The sequence below is a fragment of the Salminus brasiliensis genome, chromosome 15 (genome assembly GCF_030463535.1).
Source record: "Salminus brasiliensis chromosome 15, fSalBra1.hap2, whole genome shotgun sequence".
Lineage (NCBI taxonomy): Eukaryota > Metazoa > Chordata > Actinopteri > Characiformes > Bryconidae > Salminus > Salminus brasiliensis.
The window spans coordinates 33186508-33205764 of record NC_132892.1 but is presented as its reverse complement, the minus strand read 5'-3'; the positions used below and the strand labels follow the sequence as shown (position 1 = coordinate 33205764).

At 38.1% G+C, this 19257-nt stretch overlaps 4 protein-coding genes across 6 annotated transcripts in view; all 4 read right to left on the bottom strand.

Moving 5' to 3' along the window:
- The window catches only part of LOC140536121 (sialoadhesin-like), a gene marked incomplete at its 3' end in the record, with an annotated part of 122623 nt that extends 121684 nt beyond the window's left edge, over positions 1 to 939 (bottom strand). The window contains exon 1 of the mRNA XM_072657768.1: positions 921 to 939. Coding sequence (XP_072513869.1) covers positions 921 to 923 — 3 coding nt within the window. The remainder of the gene's footprint in view (positions 1 to 920) is intronic.
- Positions 940 to 1937: 998 nt separating this feature from the next.
- On the bottom strand, positions 1938 to 5246 carry LOC140536126 (CMRF35-like molecule 5). 2 transcript variants are annotated; one of them, XM_072657780.1, is made up of 6 exons: positions 5118 to 5246; positions 3932 to 4252; positions 3764 to 3856; positions 2906 to 3007; positions 2733 to 2779; positions 1938 to 2635 (listed from the first exon to the last, which is right to left on the bottom strand). In XM_072657780.1, exons 1-6 carry the CDS (start codon positions 5164 to 5166, stop codon positions 2309 to 2311), a joined length of 939 nt encoding a protein of 312 aa, XP_072513881.1. In that variant the 5' UTR covers positions 5167 to 5246; the 3' UTR covers positions 1938 to 2308. The 2 variants fall into 2 exon arrangements, with proteins under 2 accessions (XP_072513881.1, XP_072513882.1); XM_072657781.1 differs by having other exon boundaries at positions 2918 to 3007.
- A 981-nt stretch (positions 5247 to 6227) lies between these two features.
- On the bottom strand, positions 6228 to 8711 carry LOC140536128 (CMRF35-like molecule 5). Its single transcript, XM_072657785.1, has 6 exons — positions 8504 to 8711; positions 7743 to 8069; positions 7554 to 7652; positions 6842 to 6922; positions 6653 to 6699; positions 6228 to 6554 (listed from the first exon to the last, which is right to left on the bottom strand). Exons 1-6 carry the CDS (start codon positions 8553 to 8555, stop codon positions 6351 to 6353), a joined length of 810 nt encoding a protein of 269 aa, XP_072513886.1. The 5' UTR covers positions 8556 to 8711; the 3' UTR covers positions 6228 to 6350.
- A 3613-nt stretch (positions 8712 to 12324) lies between these two features.
- Positions 12325 to 15840, bottom strand: LOC140536127 (CMRF35-like molecule 5). Of its 2 annotated transcripts, none has more exons than XM_072657782.1 (6): positions 15736 to 15840; positions 15150 to 15470; positions 14981 to 15070; positions 14008 to 14100; positions 13877 to 13923; positions 12325 to 13785 (listed from the first exon to the last, which is right to left on the bottom strand). In XM_072657782.1, exons 1-6 carry the CDS (start codon positions 15791 to 15793, stop codon positions 13558 to 13560), a joined length of 837 nt encoding a protein of 278 aa, XP_072513883.1. In that variant the 5' UTR covers positions 15794 to 15840; the 3' UTR covers positions 12325 to 13557. The 2 variants fall into 2 exon arrangements, with proteins under 2 accessions (XP_072513883.1, XP_072513884.1); XM_072657783.1 differs by having other exon boundaries at positions 14981 to 15022.
- Between the last annotated feature and the right edge of the window lie 3417 nt (positions 15841 to 19257).

Here is a 19257-nt window from a genome sequence, read left to right as displayed (position 1 = left end):
AGGGGCGGTTTTGGGCCGCGGTCCACAGGCTCCTTGGGACTTTTCAGTGGATGTTGGGTTGATTTCAATGTTCATGTAATTTCTGTTCCTCCTGTGGGTTTACTCACTAAGGACTTTTATGTTGACGTAAGTAAGGTTGAAGTAAGATGCCATGTTTTCTGTTTAGTTCTGATTAGTTTCACCTGAGTGCTGGGGTACAAAGGGAGCAAACGCAGATGGCTCATCGCTGAGAATTACTCTTGCGATGCCAAGCTGTAAGGTTGGCTTCGCGTTTATGAGACTTCTAGGAGAGTCTACAGGTTTCGGTAGTGGATGCTCTATCGGAGCAGTTTCACGTTCAGAAGGAGATTGCTGTCTGGGTCACCGGTTGGTCGCCACTGGGATTTGGCGTCCGGTTCCCTGGCACTCTAGTCCAGTAAGTTTATCAGCGCCTGACGAGCGCGGTTTTGTGGTGAGGTTTTGTTTTGCCGGTTTCATTGGTTTCTTTGAGTTCTAGCCTTCCTCCCTTTGTTTGATTTGCCCATTCTCACTTTGCTCCCGGGCTACACTCCAGCCTCAGGTGGTCTTCCCAGGTTTAGCCCCAATTCTGTTGTCACCTGTTTGTTTTCTGTTTCTGGTTTTTGGACCCTGTACTTTGCTGCCTCGTTTTGTGTTTGTTTGTTTGGTTTTATCATTAAAGACCATTTTCTTGCTTTGCTCTGTCCCTGCCAGTGTTCCCTTGTCTCGCCTAGCCAGCATGACATTTTGGAGATAAGAGTTTTTTTTTTTTTGTTTGTTTGTTTGTTTGTTTGTTTGTTTGTTTTTTTTCTTTCTTCCTTCCTTCCAACCAGTGACTAGACAGACAGCCAGAGAGCTAGACAGATAAACGTAGACATATTTCTATCATATCAAAATATGAATCATGTAAGATAATAACATACCATGGTGTAGAATATTACATTAACAGCATCCAAAACAGAGGACAATTTGTAGTCATCACAGACAATGGAACAGCAAAGATTGATTGAATCAGACCTGCTCCAATAGGCTTTAACTTTGGTTAAATCCTGCATATTACAACTGACCAAGGGTTTTCCCTTTTTGTCTGAGAGGAAAAAGTTATGCAATTGTTTTGCAACATAATTTCTTGCCAGAAAAATGTCTGCATCACACCACAAGATTACTCAATATGGTTCTCATCAGACATCTCTCTGAAGTTTCGCACATAAAAAAACACACACATGTATATTCTTAGAACATTTAAATAGAAATGCACATAAACAAAATGCAGATTAGATGTTCTCATTGTTTAAGTAAAACTTAATATTTCTGCAACAATAATGTTATAGAAGTAGGACAAAGTATTTATAATTTTAATATAATGTTTTCTGTTCAATGTCATTTTTGGCTATTTATTTTGTTGTTTTCAATCATTTCTGTAGTGATTCTTGGCCACTTATATTATTTATATTGAAAATACTAACAACATATACATCTGAAATGTGCAAAGTGCTGGATTTATAATTTGCAGTGGAATATAATTTGAAGTGGAAAGAAGAAAGCACCCTTCATTAATTTCCAGCCCACATGGCCATTCAGTACAGATTTCTATTTTTTTTTTTTTTAACTTAAACATTTGGACTGTGAACACATGATAACATAGTTTCTTGCATTATTATTAAAAAGGTCAGAATTACAAATCACATTTTTTTTTCAGTATAGTTACATCAGCTAAGCAATGAATGAGCAACTGGGTGAAGCAATTTGCTATTATGCCACTCTGTGGTACTGCAGCTCTATTATGAAATGTGTGTTTTGAAATTTGCTGTCTCAATACAAGCATCTTCTGGCAGCTTAGAGCCATTACAGGAGTCCCGGTCATTATAAATTTTGCTCTTGTAGTAATAGTAGCTGGAAGTATGTGCATTTTGTAGTAAAGATATCAAGAAGCACAAACATTTTATTAGAAGCTTTATTAAATAGCATTTGTAACAGTTGAGTTCTATGTCCTCTGAGATTCAGTCAGTAAGTTCACTAGCACAAACACTAAAAAAAATAATGAATGACATTTCTAGCAAAAATAATGAGATATGTAATTTCAAGCACAGGGAACATTCTATATAAAAGACTTTTAACTCAAACTATATTTTGTTCATTTTACTACTTGAAGTACAACATCTTAAAGAGAATAAAAGAGAAAAAAGACAAACTTAATGGGAACGTATATTAAGTTTGTCTTATATAGTATGTTAATTAAATCTATGGGACACATATTGGTTGGGTTTGGGTGTAACTTCTTGATTTGAATATGCTTGGACAGGATTGGGGTCTAACTGTAGTAGACTGAACGCAATTTGTTGGTGTTGGGGTTTGGGATCTGGTAGACTGAATCCAACTGATTGGTGTTTGGGCTCTGGTAGTCTAAATCTGACTGGTTGATGTTGGTTTTGGGATTTGAGCTCTGGTAAAGTAAATTTGATTGGTTGATCTTGGGGTATAGGCACTGGTAGACTGAATCTGATTGAATGTTTTTAGGGTTAAGGGTCTGGTAGACTGAATCTGATTTGTTGGTGTTGAGGTTTAAGCTCTCATAAACTGGGGTCATTGGTGTGGGGTTTTGGCTTTCATGTGGATCATTTTTTAAATGAGCTCTGTCCTGTGAAAATAAACCAGAGTCACATCAGTACCAGAGAAATGATGCCAGTGTTCCTCCAATAATAACACTCTAGCCTCAATATTCACTGTTTACTCACCTCAACTGCTCCCACATCTGTTTGTGGCCTAGCAGAGATTACAACATCTGGAAGGAAAAAAAAATAGCTGTGTGTGATTTGTGTGTGTGTGTGTGGAAAAGTATATCTTAGAGAGAGAGAGAGAGAGAGAGAGAGAGAGAGAGACACAGACAGACACAGACAGACACAGAGACCTGTTGATGTACCTCTAGGTTTCCTCCTCTTGCAGATTAAGACTATAATACCCGGAATTCCCAAGACCAGCAGCGAAACCAGCACATATGGAATAATCGTACCTGGCAACAGAAATAACAGTATAATGATGATTATGATTATAATTATGATTATTATTATTATTATAGTCATTGTTGAAAAACAAATTCTCTTGTTCTTTTTTTCAGTATGCTGCCACCTACTGGTTGTTTTTGAGTACATGTTCATCATATCTGTCTGAGAGTACTGATTTACGTTAATCTGATTCTGTATTCAGAATTCTGGTCTGTAGAAATCCACTGTGAGAACAGTAGAAACATTATTAGAATTGTTAATCAAGCTTCTACTAATTGTTTTCCTTCCAGACTGGAAGGGTGAAGGTGAGATGATGAGACCAGTCACTGCTTCTTTTTAAACTACTGCTAATGTGGCATCATGGACAGCTCAAAACACTATCTGCTAAGAAACAGAGGGAGCTTCACTAAGAGTTATGTTTTAAATCTGTAGGCAGAAAGGCAGTCTAGGAAAATTATATAAATTTAAATCCAATTGGGTCAAAAATGGAGATAAATGTTAGAACTGTAACCCCTTAAGGTCTCTGCCCGGTCATATCTTGTTATTTTCTGTTATTTTTACTGTACAGTAATGATACAGTATAGTGTCTATAAGTGTTTCATTAATTGGTAGCACAAATGTAACCTTTTGGCAATTACTGAACAAAACATTACATTTTATGTATTTACAAACAAAACATTTACATTTCATGTACAGTGAAATGAAAGTTCACAATAAACCTGCAGGTACTACTGGTTTGATGGGACATATGAGAGCAAACACACCTGTAGATGCAGGAGGAGACAGGTTTGTGGATGGTTTCCGCACTGGTGAAGGTGTAAATGTGAAGAGGGAGACAGTAGTAGACTCTGGAAGATCTAAACAAAAGAAAAAAGTCAACATAACATTAATTTAGTTTAAGCATTTTCATTTCCAAACCAGCCGTCACTCACCAGTTCTAACCAATAGCAGAATCTCTGTGTAAGCATCAGGGCCATTCCTCTTCACCCCACACCAGTATGTTCCTTCATCCTCTGTTCTCAGATCAGTGATGGTGATGGTGAAGACTCTAGCTGCTGTGTCGTCCTTCAGAGCGAATCTCCGATCTTTAGCAGCAGATCCAGACTGAACAGGGATGTCTCTATTTCCCAGGTAAGGACATTCACCTCTGCAGAGATACTTTATGTTGGTCTCATATCCAGACTTGTAGGAGCATTTAATCTGAACTGACTGACCTCTGTGTCCAGTTATGGTAGTTACAGCACTGATTCCAGCTGTAAAACAAAAGTACAGAATAAGGGAGAATGTATTCCCCCAGTAAAGAGATACAGAACCAGAGAGCTGAGAAGGTAGCGGTCATGAATAACTATATTTATATCCAATTTTTTTTTCAGTTTTGAGATGTCGACACCATTCCAACTCCAGGTTGTTGGGTCTGGTTGTGCAGATCAGGCTTGTTCACAGCTGTTTAATTAGATGCACCCTTTCATGTCATGATGATACAAATACACTAGAAACAACAGCCTAGAAGCATCGCAACAGCCACTGGCCAACAACTATCAGTCACTTGAGCATAGCAACTGCCTTGCAAAACCATAGCCACCAATACTATAGCAAATCCCATTCAGCACTGTAGATTGTCTAGCATTCACATAGAAACATCATAGCAGTCACTCCACCTGGGACACCATAGCAACCATTTTGCAGCACTGTAGCACCCACCAAGCAAAACCATATCACCCACCTAGCAACACAATAGTAACTATGCATCAATACCGTAACAACATCAGTCACCTAGCAAAACTATAGCAACTGCCTGGGATACCATATCAAACAACTAGAATACCATAGCAATGACTTAGCAATACCATAGAAACCACCTGGAATACTATAGCAATCACTAGCAAATTCCTGGAAATGGTAAGCACTTGAGGTTTACAAACCTTCTACAAACTGTAAAAAAAAAAAAAAATGATGCAGAAAACAAGAGACTCAAACACAACCAGAAGCTTCTTCCTGAGATAGAAACAGTGTTAAAAACAGAGAAGAAAGAGGAACCAGTCTGTCTACATCAGAGATGAACTACAGTAACTCACTGCTGTGTGATGCTGAGTTTCTAATGCATGATCTTAAACTCACCAGGAATGAGAAGGATTATGGTGATGGTGGTGATGGAGATAAAGGTCATGTTCTAAACATCTACACAAGATTAGGTAGTTTTCCTTACAAACCGTCCTTCGGTTTAACACTTCTTTGGGTGAGTTTTCTCTCTCTCTCTCTCTCTCTCTCTCTCTCTCTCTCTCTCTCTCTCTCTCTCTCTCTCTCTCTCTCTCTCTCTCTCTGATCTACGTCATACTCTCAACCACTTCCTCCTGAGTGGTCTGCCCTGACCAGAAAATGTCTGAGATCATGTCTGATGTTTCTCATTTAATACTTAAAGTTGTATTAGAGTGTTGGACACTGGCTCTGAATCAGTTTTGTTTTGGGTGAGTGGGTGGTGGAGGAGTACCCAAGACTGCTGCTGCTGCTGATAGGCTTTCAAATAGCAGGTCCAGGGCCTATAGTCATCAAGCTTCTAAGAATCTCTTTATAAGGTACTACACTTAAACTTCACTTAGTTGAGGCAGTTACTGAGCCTTCCCACAGAATTTCGAGTTAGAACTAATTATAGAACTAAACATTCTCTTAATAAATTATAGCATCATTTTACTGCTGGCAAATCATACATAAGGGTGAAAAAGTTTGAAATTGACCTTTTATGGATGTAATCTCGTAGTTGGCCAGTATACAATGTTTGGTCTATATAAATGCATGTGGGTAAAATGGCATGTAGAGGGGGTGAGCTTAAAATAATAACTTTGCTGTCAGCTTATTACAGCTTATTTATATGATCTAAGCTCCAAAAGAAAGCATTCTCTAGCATTTTAAGTTGTTTGATGTATATACATTAAGGGCCTGACTTTGGCTGGGGTGAAAATGCTCAGATGTGATGTTACAAGTATATTTACCACCCTGTTACTAAGAATTCTACAACCTCCTTTACTTTGCCCAGAACTTTATAACCCCCCATTTTGTGGCCTAGAACTTTACATTCCTCTTTATGGTGACCTAGAACTTTACAAACCTCTCTTACTGTGGCCTAAAGTAGCTACATGAGTATGCATTTCATAGTAAAGGTATCAGAAACAGTAAACAGTTTATTTGACAGTTTATTTCAGCTGTACTAAACACAGCAGTTAATCATGAGATGGCAAAGCCTGTGAGTTCCTGCATTTAGTAGGTTTACCATCAAAAACACTTCAACAAATCAACAACAACAAAACATACAAAATATATTTTAGCAATAATAACAGCATACTGAATCTGATTGGCTCATTGGACATTTAGGCTCTTGTAAAATGATTCTGATTTATTGGTGTTGGGATCTATACTTTGGTAGATTGAATCTGATTGGATGGTTTGAGGGTTTATACTCTGGTAGATTGAATCTGAGCGGTTGGTTTTGGGATTTAGGCTCTGGTAAACTGGCGTGGTGTTTTGGCTTTGATGTAAATCATTTTCATAATCAGCTCCATCCTGTGGAAATAAACCAGAGTCCCAATCAGTTACAGAGAAATGATGATGGTGTTCCTCCAATCATAAATCTATAGCCTCAATATTTACTGTTCACTCACCCCGAATCCTCCCACATCTGTCTGTGGCCTAGCAGAGATCACGACATCTGTAAGGAAAACAAGAAATGCACTAGTTGTGTTGATGATGTTGGTGTGATTTCTTTCTGTGTAAATCTTGGAGCGATGGCGAGAGAGAAAGACAGTGAAAGAGAGAGAGTGCGAGAGTGAGAGAGAGAGCATTTAATGTACCTCTAGTTTTTCTCCTTTTCAAGAATAAGACAATAACACCCACAGCTATTCCTGAGATCAGCAGTGATGCACAGATGAACCCTGAAATCAGTGAAGACACTTTTGGCTTTAGTGTCTACAGAGTTTATAAGAAAGATTATTATCTTTATTATTGAATACACCCATTGCTGACACAGGTGTGAAACTGCACACACACACTGCTTGTCTAGTCCATGTAGCAAAGTATTGCCAATAGAATAGGACTCTCTGTAGCAGATAAACATCATGAACCTATTGGCACCATGCTGCCTAATACCAGGCGTGGACTAAAGGGATGTATATAAAGCCCCCCAGCATTGAGGAACTGTGAAGCAGCGGAAGAAATGTGCTCTCTGGAATGATGGTGATGGAGCTCAACCAGTACTTTTGAGTATGGTGGAGATCATCCAACATCCTGACCTCGCTAATGCTTTTGTCACTGAATGCAATCAAAATCTAGTAGAAAGTCTTCTTCTCAGGACAGTAGAGACAGTTACTCCAACAAAAGCAGGACCAGCTATTTTAATACATATTTAATAAAACTAAATATGCTATAAGGGGCTCTTTAAGTATGTGAAGAACCTTTTTTTAAAGAAATGTATATAAAGGTTCTTTGCCAATGTAAAGGTTATTGACACTCACATTTCCTACACTGCAGGTATTCCAGGATTGATGGAGAGTAGAGTCAACATACCTACAGATGCAGTAAGGGTAGGGAATATGGGTGATTTCTGCACTTGTGTAGAAGTGAATGTAAATACAAAAAGGGGGTCAGCAGTAGATATCAGTGCACCTAGACAAAAATAAAAATAAAAGCACAACATTAATTTAGTTTAAGAATTCCCAAACCGCAGAAACCGCTCTCAGCTGTCTGCTCACTCACCAGTATTGACCTGTAATAGAACCTCTGTGTAAGCAGGAGCAAATAGATAGAGTCTCTCTGCCACACACCAGTATTTTCCTCCATCCTCTGTTCTTAGATTAGTGATGGTGATGGTGAAGACTTTGGCTGTGGTGTCATCCTCCAGAGAGAATCTCTGATCTCCAGCAGCAGATCCAGAATGAACTGGGATGTCTCTAGTTCCTGTTGGTAGACATTCACCTCTGCAGAGATACTTTTTGCTGTTAGCATATCTAGAGTTATATGGACACTTAATCTGAACTGAATGTCCTTTGAGTCCAGTAAAAGTCAGTACAGCACTGATTCCAGCTGTAATGCAAAACACATAACATTAGAGCATTATAAACACTGAGACTTCTTCTTCTTCTTGTTATTTTTATTTTTATTACTATCTCAGTTTTTAAGATGAACTTAAAATCAGTTTCAAATCCAGACAGGTCGCTCTACAATACAAGCCTGTATACAATTTTATGAACGAATGCAGGTTTTCCTCATAACAGATTTTTACAGGGTTTTTTCTTATAGAAATGAATGACATGCAAACATCCATGCACTCTTTCATGGCATAATGATACAAATACTATAGAAACACCCAATAGAGAACATGGAGTATCAGAGCAAACACTTCTGTTTTCAACCGTTCTGTCTTTATCAGAGATTAACTGCTAGACTAACTACTCATTGGTGTGTGAAGCTAAGCTCATAATGCACGATCTTGAACAGATGAAAGAGGATAAACTTACCAGGAATAACAACAATGGTGATGGAGATGGTGATGATGGAGATGTTGGTCATGTTTAAAAACACCAGGAACAACAAAAAGTTTTCTCACACGCCACTCTTAAGTTTAATACTTCCTCTAGTCAATGAGTCTCTCTCTCTCTCTCTCTCTCTCTCTCTCTCTCTCTCTCTCTCTCTCTCTCTCTCCTCTCTCTCTCGCCTATGTCACAGTGCACAGTAATGACCACTCAACCACTTCCTCCTGAGTGATCTGCCCTGAGCAGAAGATGGTCTGAGATCAGTTTTGCTGTTTCTCAGTTATTCGTTAAAGTTGGTATTAGTGTTGATTACTGATTCTGATTTAGACTGGTGAGAATGTGTGTTAAAATGCTGACAGAAGCTTAGTGATCAATCTTTAATAAAAATCAATAATTAGATGAAATAGTTAATGTAATGTTTTGCTTGAGAGGGAGAATGGGGGAGTTCCAATGACAAGGCTACTGTTGATAGGCTTTCAGAAAATATATCCAAGGGCTGTAGTCAGCAAGCTTCTCAGAATCAACTTTTTAGGAACTTGTACAAAAAGTTCCCTCATGGTTAAAATAGTCAGTGCTCATAATCACACATATGAAGCAGTTAAGGAGCTCCTGCAGCAAATTTTAAGTGTGGTCATAATGAATGGTCTCTTAATGAATGATGTGATTGTACAACCTGCAAAGCATACGTTATGTTTAAGATACATTAAAGATTTAATAGGTAATGTTTCTTAATGCATTTGGATAAAATTGGTGGAGGAGGGGGTGGGCTTTAAAAAATACATCACTGACAATACAATACATCACTGGATGCTGGTCCCCAATTTGATGGCTGTAGGTGGTACAAAATTAGTTTTTCCCCTTTTAAATTGATCAATGCAATAAAGTATTAGTACTGCTAATCAATGTGTGTCTGACTGCAGGGTTAGAATTAAGTGTAAGGTTCTATAGACCATTTACATTCATCTTATAGTCCATTTGCATTCAGTTAAATGTTAGTTGAATGTCAGGTAAGCATTTACAATGCATATATAATTGACCTTTCAAATAAACTGTTACCAGATTGTCAGGTCCACGTCATCACGCCCTCCCCGGGACGGACTCGAGCCGCGGCCCGCAGGCTCCCTTAAGGACTTTTGTTGGGTTTCCGTTCATGTTTTGATTCATTGTATCGGTTCAGAGTTTTGTTTTTTTCAATTGGGTTTAAGTTTATTAATCTCTATCCAGTGCATTATTATTATTATTATTATTATTATTATTATTATTATTATACAATACATTTGGAGTTTGGCTCTTTGGCTCGGGATAATTTTTAGGAAATGCTGCAGTCCACAAGCTACATTTATGAGATGATTTAGTATTTTTATTCAACAGCTATGTTTTTTATATATCACTGTCTGTTGGGACTTTCCCACCAACCTCCTCTCTCACCCTGTTGCAAGACTCATATGCTGTCAGTTTAGTGGCTGCTAGAGTTGAGAGGAGAGAAGCTATGAAGCTGTAAGCTACAGTAACTCTGACTGTCTGATGGGCTCCAGCCTCTGTAATCAGATCTTTACTGCATCATATGTTTCAGGAGCTTCTGGATTAGAGTGGAGTGTGAAATACAACCAGCAGAAAATCTGTGCTTTGAAAGGATCCACAGTGTTTATGAATGGCACTTTTACACTCCCAGAAGTTCTTACTGTGACCAAGACTTTCTGGGTCATAAAACCAGTTGAGGCTGTGGTGCCAACTGATCTGAGTAAAGACTACTGAGATTACTTAGACAGGGTTCATCAGACACTGATGAACAGAAACACTTCCTCAAACTATGTATGTATGAGTAATGTAATGGGAAATTTCATTTCATTTATATTTACAGCATTTAACAGACACTCTTACCCAGAGCAACAAATAGAAAAACCTCAGCTAGTTTGAATAGACAAAAAATTCAAAGATACCTCTAATCTTAGACTCAACACAAGTCAATGACAAGGAATAATACTTTACTCTTCACCCAAGTCCTCTCAGAAGAAGAAGGAGGGTCTTCAGTCTGGGTTTGAAGACAGCGAGCGTTGGACTCAGAAAAAAGTCTGGACGCTCATCTTCTGTGGATCTTAAAGGATGGCGGGTCGAGCCAAGCTGTACTTGAAGCTGGAAGGGCTCTTGGTGCAGATTGGCTTTTGATTGACCATCGCCATCAAGTACGGAGGGGCTGGCTGGTACCAGTCTTGGCTTTGTAGGCCAGAGTCAGGGGTCTGAACATGATGTGGGCAGCAGTTACAGGAAGCCAGTGAAGAGAGAACGCAGCAGTGGAGTGAAATGGCTGTACTTAGAAACGTTGAAGACGACTTGTGTAGCTGCATTCTGAATACGTTGCAGAGGCCTGATGCAAAGGGAGCCAGAAAAGAGAACCAGACAGAAGAGAGTTGCAATAATAAAAAATGTAAACCAGCATAAAGCTCTGTTTTTTTCAGTGCACTGAAAGGTCAGTTTGTTCACATCTGTGATATCCTGAAAGTTGTTGGGGTTTAGAATTACAGTGTTCTCTTCAGTTGCCCTTTAATCAAAACTCTAAACCTGTTGTAGCTGTGATCTTTCCACTCCCTTGCCATTATAAATCTCTACCTCTAGAGGGCAGAACCACACTAAAAAGAATGTGGCATAGAGAGAGCAAAGCAAGAGTGAATCTGACAAGAGGCTGTATGGAAATCAAATAAATAAATAAAGATATATGTGTATATATATACATTTAAAAGTTTTATATAAAGGTTTTTGATTATCATTTATTTTGAACACAGTAAGGTGTTTTTAATGAACCAAACTTGTGGTCTCTTGGATGAACAGTGATTTAAATCTCATATTTTTAGCTGTATAAATTAATTTACATTTAAGGCATTTAGCAGACGCTCTTATCCAGAGTGACAAAAGTGATTTGTTATTTATCCAAGAAAGACTTTAGCTAGTTAGAATAGACTAATAGTTCAAAGATACCTCTAAGCTTTAGACATTACTAAATTCATCAACCTTTATGGTTTTTATTTATATGAAAATTTAGATGAAGGTATTTAAAATCTTGGTAGTTGGTATTGGGGTTTACTGTGGTAAACTGAATCTGAGTGATTGGTGTTGGGGTTCAGGCTTTGGTAAGCGTAAGTCATTGGTGTCGGGTTATTATTATTATTATTATTATTATTATTATTATTACAGCCAGTTCTCAAAGTAATTGTTTAAATGCAGATTTCCTTATTTCTTTCAGTATGCTGCCATCTACTGGATAATTTTAAGAACAGATTCAGTTTCTACCATATTTTCCTCTCTGTCTGAGAGTACTGATTCACATTATTAAAAATCTCTTCCTCTAGAGGGCAGGATCACACCAAAAAGAATTTGAGAGTGAGAGAGAGACAGAGAGAGATCTGGTAAGAGGTTGTTTGGAAATTAAATTAATAAACAAAAAAGGGAGAAATATGTAGATGGAATGTTCTAGATGGGATATGTAATTTATATAATATTTAGCTCAAGTTATATTTCATTTGTCCAGCTTACAGAAGTAAGATCAAATCAAAGTTTTTGATAATTAGTATATTTTTGAACACAGATGTTTTATGAAGCCAGATTTATTCTCCTGAATTAAGACTCATGTTTTTAGCTATGTACATTCAACCTGTACAGTTTTCAGTCATATTACATTATAATGAAGGTCTTTGAAACGCTGGGTAAATGAACTGCACTCAGAAATACAAAACCAAATGGTAGTTTTATTCAGAAAAAGGTCAACCCAAAAGAGGCAGGTTGTCAGAACAAATCTTAAGAAAACAGTTGCTTATTGGTGGGTGGTGAGCATGTGTTAGTCATGTAAGTGGCAAATGCACTAGAGGAATTGGAGTTCAGATTCGCTGTGAGAAACAGGAAGTGATGTACAGTATAAGATTGGTCTCAGAGAAGTCTATGGTTAAGTGCTTTGTGTAAAATTCTCAGTTTCAACCATTGTCTGACCATGAACCTCTAGATTAACTATTAGATTCTGCAAGCCACAACCACTGACCCCTTTCACAACATAACAATGATCAACATGAGCAGATGTAAACTTTCGCCTGTTCAGTGGTGGACTGCTACAGCAGTTCCACTACAATAGGACTTTATAATGGGTATCTTTCCTGCAGGAACACTAGTCATCTCCTGCTGTCTAAACTATGCTGAGTTAAGCCCACTGCTACATGTTAGTTTAGTTTATTATTATCGTTATTATTATTAGTAGTAGTAGTAGTATTACTTAATGCACGTATTGCACTGTCATTTGTACCTGACCTGTTGCTGTTACTAAAGTTTCACTCTCCTGTTACTGTGGCTTCTAGTAATAATATTTTTTTCTGTAGTCTTGCTTCCTTATATCTCTATAGTGCAATGATACATATGCTGCTCTTGTACATAGTCCATACATCCACATCAGCCCTGCTTACTTTTATTTATTGTTTGTTGTAAATAGCTTGTCTGTAACTTTTATTGTTTTTATTCTAATAATGTATGTCTGTTCCCATGCGCATTATGTACTGTCCCGTGACACTGCAATTTCCTTCGGGATCAATAAAGTGCTATCTTATCTTATATTATGTACAGTATATTTGCAGACTTTGGTAGACCAAATTGTTATGGTTGGATTTGTGGTTCAGGCTATATATGATTGGTGTTGAGATTTAGTCCCTGGTAGATTGAATCTAATAAATTAGTCTTAAGGGGTCAGGCTCTGACTGAATCTGACTGGTTGTATTTAGTTTTAGGCTCTTTGGTTTGTTGTTTTTGAAATTAGGCTCTGATTGTCTGAATGCTTGATGTTTGCGTTCAAGTTTGGTAGACTGACTTTGATTGGTTGGCGTTTAGACTCTGGTAGACTGTATCTAAATGTTTGGTATTGAGGTGCACACTCCAATAGATTGAATTGGACTGGTTGTATTAGAATTTAGGCTCTGGTAGGCTGAATATAAATGGATGGTATTGGGGTTTAGAGTCTCGTAGACCAAATCTGATTGGTTTGTGTTGGGGTGTAGACTCTGGTAGACTCAAAGTGATTGGTTGGTATTGTGGTTTAGAGTCTCATAGGCCGAGTCTGATTGGTTTGTGTTGGGGTGTAGGCTTTGGTAGACAGAATTTAATTGATTAGAATTGGGTTTTAGAGTCTGGTAGACTGAATCTGATTGGTTATCATTGAAATGCAGGCTCTGGTAGCCATGGCTCATTACTATGTGGTGCTGTTTTCCAGGTGGATTATATTCATGATCAGTTCCACCCTGTAAAAATAAACACAATAGCAAATATAGAGTAATTATGACAATGTGTTATTTACAAAGCAATTCAGAATGTTTGCATTTGTTTATTTACCCCATCAGTTCCTACAGCTCTCCGTAGAATAGATGAACTTTGAACATCTGGAGGAACACAAAAAAAGCATTTGTTTTGTTTTGATTTGTGGTGTTTGCTTGATTTATATGGTGGTACTGCTGGTAATGTACCTCTAGTTTTCCTCCATTTGCAGAAAATGACTACAGCACTGATGGTGATTCCTGAGACTAGCAGTGGAATACACACATACAGAATGATGAAACCTGGAATCACAGAATCAGGAATTACATACAGTGGTACGGAGGCCAACTCACCCAGAGAATGAAAAGGTCATTTTTACTCAATGACTAGTCGACTAGCCATGGATGACCATGACATTGGCATGACTCAAACTCTTGATCTTCTTCATTTATAATCAGTAAATAAATAAGAGGAATATAAGGAATAAGAGACAGTAGTGTGGACTTTAAATGCATGAATGTGCCAATGAGGGGTTATGGAGTTGAATTATAGATAACATTGTCACCAGAGCAGTCTGAGGAAAGTGCAATGATGGTATTCTGAATCCCACGTGTACTTTACAGCTAAAGAAAATTCTACATTACTCTCTGCTGTAATGAATACCAATTAAATTAGTCCTACCTGTCTAGCCTCAACTGTTCAACACCCATTTCAAGTAATAATCTTTATTCAATCAGTTCACAGTGCTGGGACCATTCCAAACTAGAATTTCCCTTTGTATGGGTTAATCAGGAAACTTGAAAGGAAATTTGAAGAACTACACACACTACACACAAAATATTGAACACTAGGTTAATTCAGCAGGACTAGTTTACCAAGTTAATGGCAATTAACAACAAATTTATGTTTGCATTCCTGTTTCCTGTCAGATAAGTTACTCTGCAATGAATCATGTCACATCAAACTCACTGTGAATTAAGTGAAAGGTAAACTATATGCAATTAAATCAAAGGGGAAATCCACAGGTTTTAAGTTGTTGACAAAATAATAAAAAAAAAATAACACCAAAGCCTCCAAAGCCACCAAAGTTTTTTTACCCTGTTGTTTTTTCTAGGCAAAATGTATAATAAATAATTAACCAACAACCATTTATGATTTAATGGATCTAAAAAAAACACATACCTGCAGTTGGGTAAGGAGAAAGGAATGTAGGTTGTGTCTGCACTGGTGGTGGTAAATACATTGAACAGGTAATTGTTGGTTTTGAGTCATCTTAGCAGTAGAAGAAAAAAAAAAGCCAGTATAAACGTTTACTCTTGGAAACAAAAATGACAACTGTCTGGACACTTACCTGTTTTAACCAGTAACAGAACCTCTGTGTAAACATCAGGACCAGTCCTCTTTACCCCACACCAGTATCTTCCTCCATCTTCTTTTCTCAGATCAGTGATGGTAATGGTGAAGACTCTGGCTGCTACATCATCCATCAGAGAGAATCTCTGATCTTTGGCAGCAGATCCAGACTGAACAGGGATGTCTTTAATTCCCCGAGGGGAACATTCACCTCTGCAGAGATACTTCATGTTGGTCTCATATCCAGACTTGTAGGAGCAATTTATCTGAACTGAATGTCCTCTGTGCCCGTTTATGACAGAGACCGTACTGATTCCAGCTTTAACACAAAAATATGCAGCATTAGACAGTCATATACAATGAGGATTAATTTTAACCCAACTAAGAAATTGATTTTTACTGGGAAAAAAGTTTCACATTGTGAGTGACTGACATACCATATACAAACATATAGAAATAATAATACTGATGAATAACCAGGATAAGAAGTAATATTCTATTCAAATATAGTTTAACACATTTATATAATGCTGTTTAATTCACATTTACTTACACTCGTCATAGATATTAGAGATAAAACTCACCCGGCAAAAGAATGATAACAATGATGATGATCATCTTTAAAAATGTCCATATTAACATGACAGATTAGTTTCCTTACAAAGCATTTAGGTTTTTGTGAAAACGTTTTAAACTTCCCTTGCATTGACCTCAGCTCCACACCCCCCCATTTGTTTTGCAATACCCAGACATGCATCACACTATATAGTCAACCACTTCCTTTTTTAGTGGATTTGCTGTTTCTCAACTCATTTTGCAAGCTGTGCAGTTTGATGCAATTTGCACTTGTAGGACACAAATTCAAAATTAGGCTTAAACTGTTTTTGCAGATCTTCTAGCAGAACCACATTTTTGTCAGCAGTTCCACAGAGTGTTTTTAGCTGCCTCACTGAAGCTGAAAGCCAGACCCCATTGGAGTAAATATAGAAAAGAGACCTTTATTGATAAAGGTCAATGTGTCTTTCTTTCTCCTCCAGTCTTATTCCGGCTTCTACTTCCCCATCCTGTCCACTCTGCCTCTGTTTCCATGTCCACACAGATGGCCAGACAAAAAGATTATTATGGAGTGGGTGTCCAACAGCAAGTGAGTCTTAATATAAGCCATGTTCCTGTGGGTACACTTGCAGTCCCGTGGTTCTGAATTGTCCATGCTCCTAACAAAACATAATGCCATAGTGTTTCCCATGTCTCAAATTTTCAGACAGAAGCTGGTTGGTTGGTGATGGAGTTTAGAGTCTGGCATCACTCGCACCCACCTGGCTGCCATACCCTAATTAGTGCCTCTACATATACTACAGATACTTGTTAATCTCTGCTTGCCCTGTGACTGTTTATTTTTGTCCTGTGTTTTGTGGACTTTCTGCTCTGGAATTATTGCTGCTCACTTTTTGCCCTGCCTTTGACTACAATTTCTTGGTCTGTATTTTTGTGCCTTTTTGCCTTCCGTTAATAAAGCCTGCATATGGATCCTACAAACCTGTCTGGGCCAGCATTGTCACAAGGGGGCACTTTTTGGAAGACAGAAGTTTTGTTTTATGTAGCATAAAGCTAACAGAGCGTTCCAAAATAAAAACGTGGCAGTGTATCAGTGTGGGTGATGCTTTGCAGCCTCAGGGCCTGGGCCACGTAACCATAAATCTCATGCTTTCTACCAGAAAATGAGGGAAATCAGTCCACAACATTGGACTCAGAAAGGTTATGACTGAATTAGTGGCAACAGAGGAGACAACTGATGACGCTTTACAAACAGAAAGAAGAAAACAGGCTGTTATTGTGTTGCAGCACATGAATTACTGAAAGTATGAAAGTATGTTTACACTACCTTCATTCATTTAAGTCGACTTACAATGGTTAAGTGGCCTCAAGTAGTACAAAGTACAAACTGCCTGAAGAGTCAGGATATCATACATTCAAATCCCATTAACACCACAGCCTTCCAAGGCCTTTTCCCATGTGATGGGGGGCACTCTAACCTGAAGATTTTTTGTCCTATGCTCAGGTCAATGCCTATATGGGGCAGCAACTATGCTGAAGTAATAGGAGGACCTATAAAAAGTAAATAAACTGTATTGTATCTGATTGTGTGTTAACCCCTTAATACAGAAAGGCTGTTATTCACTATCAGCAGGGACCTTTTTACAAAATGTTGGGCTATTTTCTGCTAATAGAAGTTTGTAATAACATTTTTAGCCCACTGTAAGTCCATAGTCTGTTTAAGGGGTTAAACTGAAATCATATCTCAGCCAGTAAATATGTGACTATAAGCCACCAATATACTGGAGTGAGCAGAGCTTAACAAGTAAGCAGAGATGTTATGTTGTTCTGAAAACTGGCCAAATCTAACTTTCACTAGTAATAAATAAATAAATAAATAAATAAAAACACTAATAGTACCTCTGTTTATTTCCATATTTGTATCTGTGTAGGATGTATTATTTCCAATTATTATTACAAAAGTTGAAAGAATGGAGGTGCAGAGCATACCCAGCCTGCATTTTCTTTGCTAAATTAAAAAAAAGTAAAATGGTCGTATAGAAGAACATCAGGTATATCCTTCTTTAATTTCACTGCCAAATGTATCACATTTTACAGGGGTAAAGGGGAACGGCTACATCAGCCTATACAGCACTTCCATAACTTAGTGTATCATCAGAAATCATCAGAAAAAAAAAATTCCACTTTGATTTCATTTTGTTAGATTTGTAGATTAATTTTGGTCTTGGCAGTATGCTGTTGTCTTAGCACAACAAAGCAGGAAGGTCATGTGGTAGAGGAAGTATGAGTCAGAATCTTTAATGTTGTGAAGGAGATTAAGGCTGTCCACAAACATTTGGACATATAGTGTATCATGGTGTTAAAATAAATAAATAAATAATAAAATAAATGACAAATACATGCCTTACTTGAGAAAGCATCTCAATATGAACGAAACCGGCTCATGTGTTGGTGCCTTCGCTTACTTTCTTACTAAACACAGTAAAGACTAAAGCTTTTTTTACAGCAAAGCCATCCCTCCAAACCCTGTTCAGGTTTCCAAAAGACTGAGTAGGCTTGCTTTACTACTGCACTACAGATGTTGAAGGCAAGATGAATGGTACCTCTTTCTGTGGGTGAGTTCCTGTTGTTTGCGTCCACCACCCCTCTCTGTGATGTCATGTATAGAGAGTGTGAGGTTGGACTTCCTGAGTTAAAAAAGGTTTAGTATTAGCAGCAGTGTGAAAATTGTCTTGAGGTGAAGAAACTGAGTAAAGCAATGACTATTAAGACTCCTAGACTATGAGTAAGCATCTTTACCTCCATTGCACAGCAGTACAAAATAATTCAACCTCTGCATTTAACCCACCATGGTAGTGAACAACCTCACACTAGTCATTAGGGCAGTGAAAACACACATCTGGAGTGCTAGACATCCACCTCAACACCTTTAAAGGTACCTTGTTCAATGGCAACTCAGCCACAAATGCTGTTCCTGGAAATCAAACCTGGGTATAGAACCAGCAACTATCTGGTACCTGACCCTCTTCTCTAACATTTACTTGGCTAAGCACCCTAGAGGGAGCACTACACCAATGATACAGAAGCCCTCAAAGAAAATAAAGCTTTATGTGCTTGCATTTTTTTAGATACTTGCATACAAACAACCCTGTATTTAGAACTCAAACGATGTTGCTCTTTTTGTGTTGATGTTTAACAAGTTTCTTTGTGGTGCTAGCTTGTGAACATGTTGATGTTTGTTGAGTTTACTGTAGGCTAAATCAGGTTTGGAAGTCATTATCGCCTGCTGTTTTTGGACAGGTTGATTTCTTAACTTAGGCCAGCAGCCATGGCCTGTAGATTAAAGAAATGGGCTGACAGGTGATGACAGGTGGGGAGGGAAGGAGCAGTGCTTTCTCCTTCTTTAGCATTCAGTTTAAAGCATTGGATGATCACCACCCCAACTCATCCCCAACTCCCCAACTTATCTTAAAAGTACTGGATGGAGCACCATCCATCATTCCAGAGACCACAGTTCCATGGCTCCACAGCACAATAGTGCAGGGGTTGGG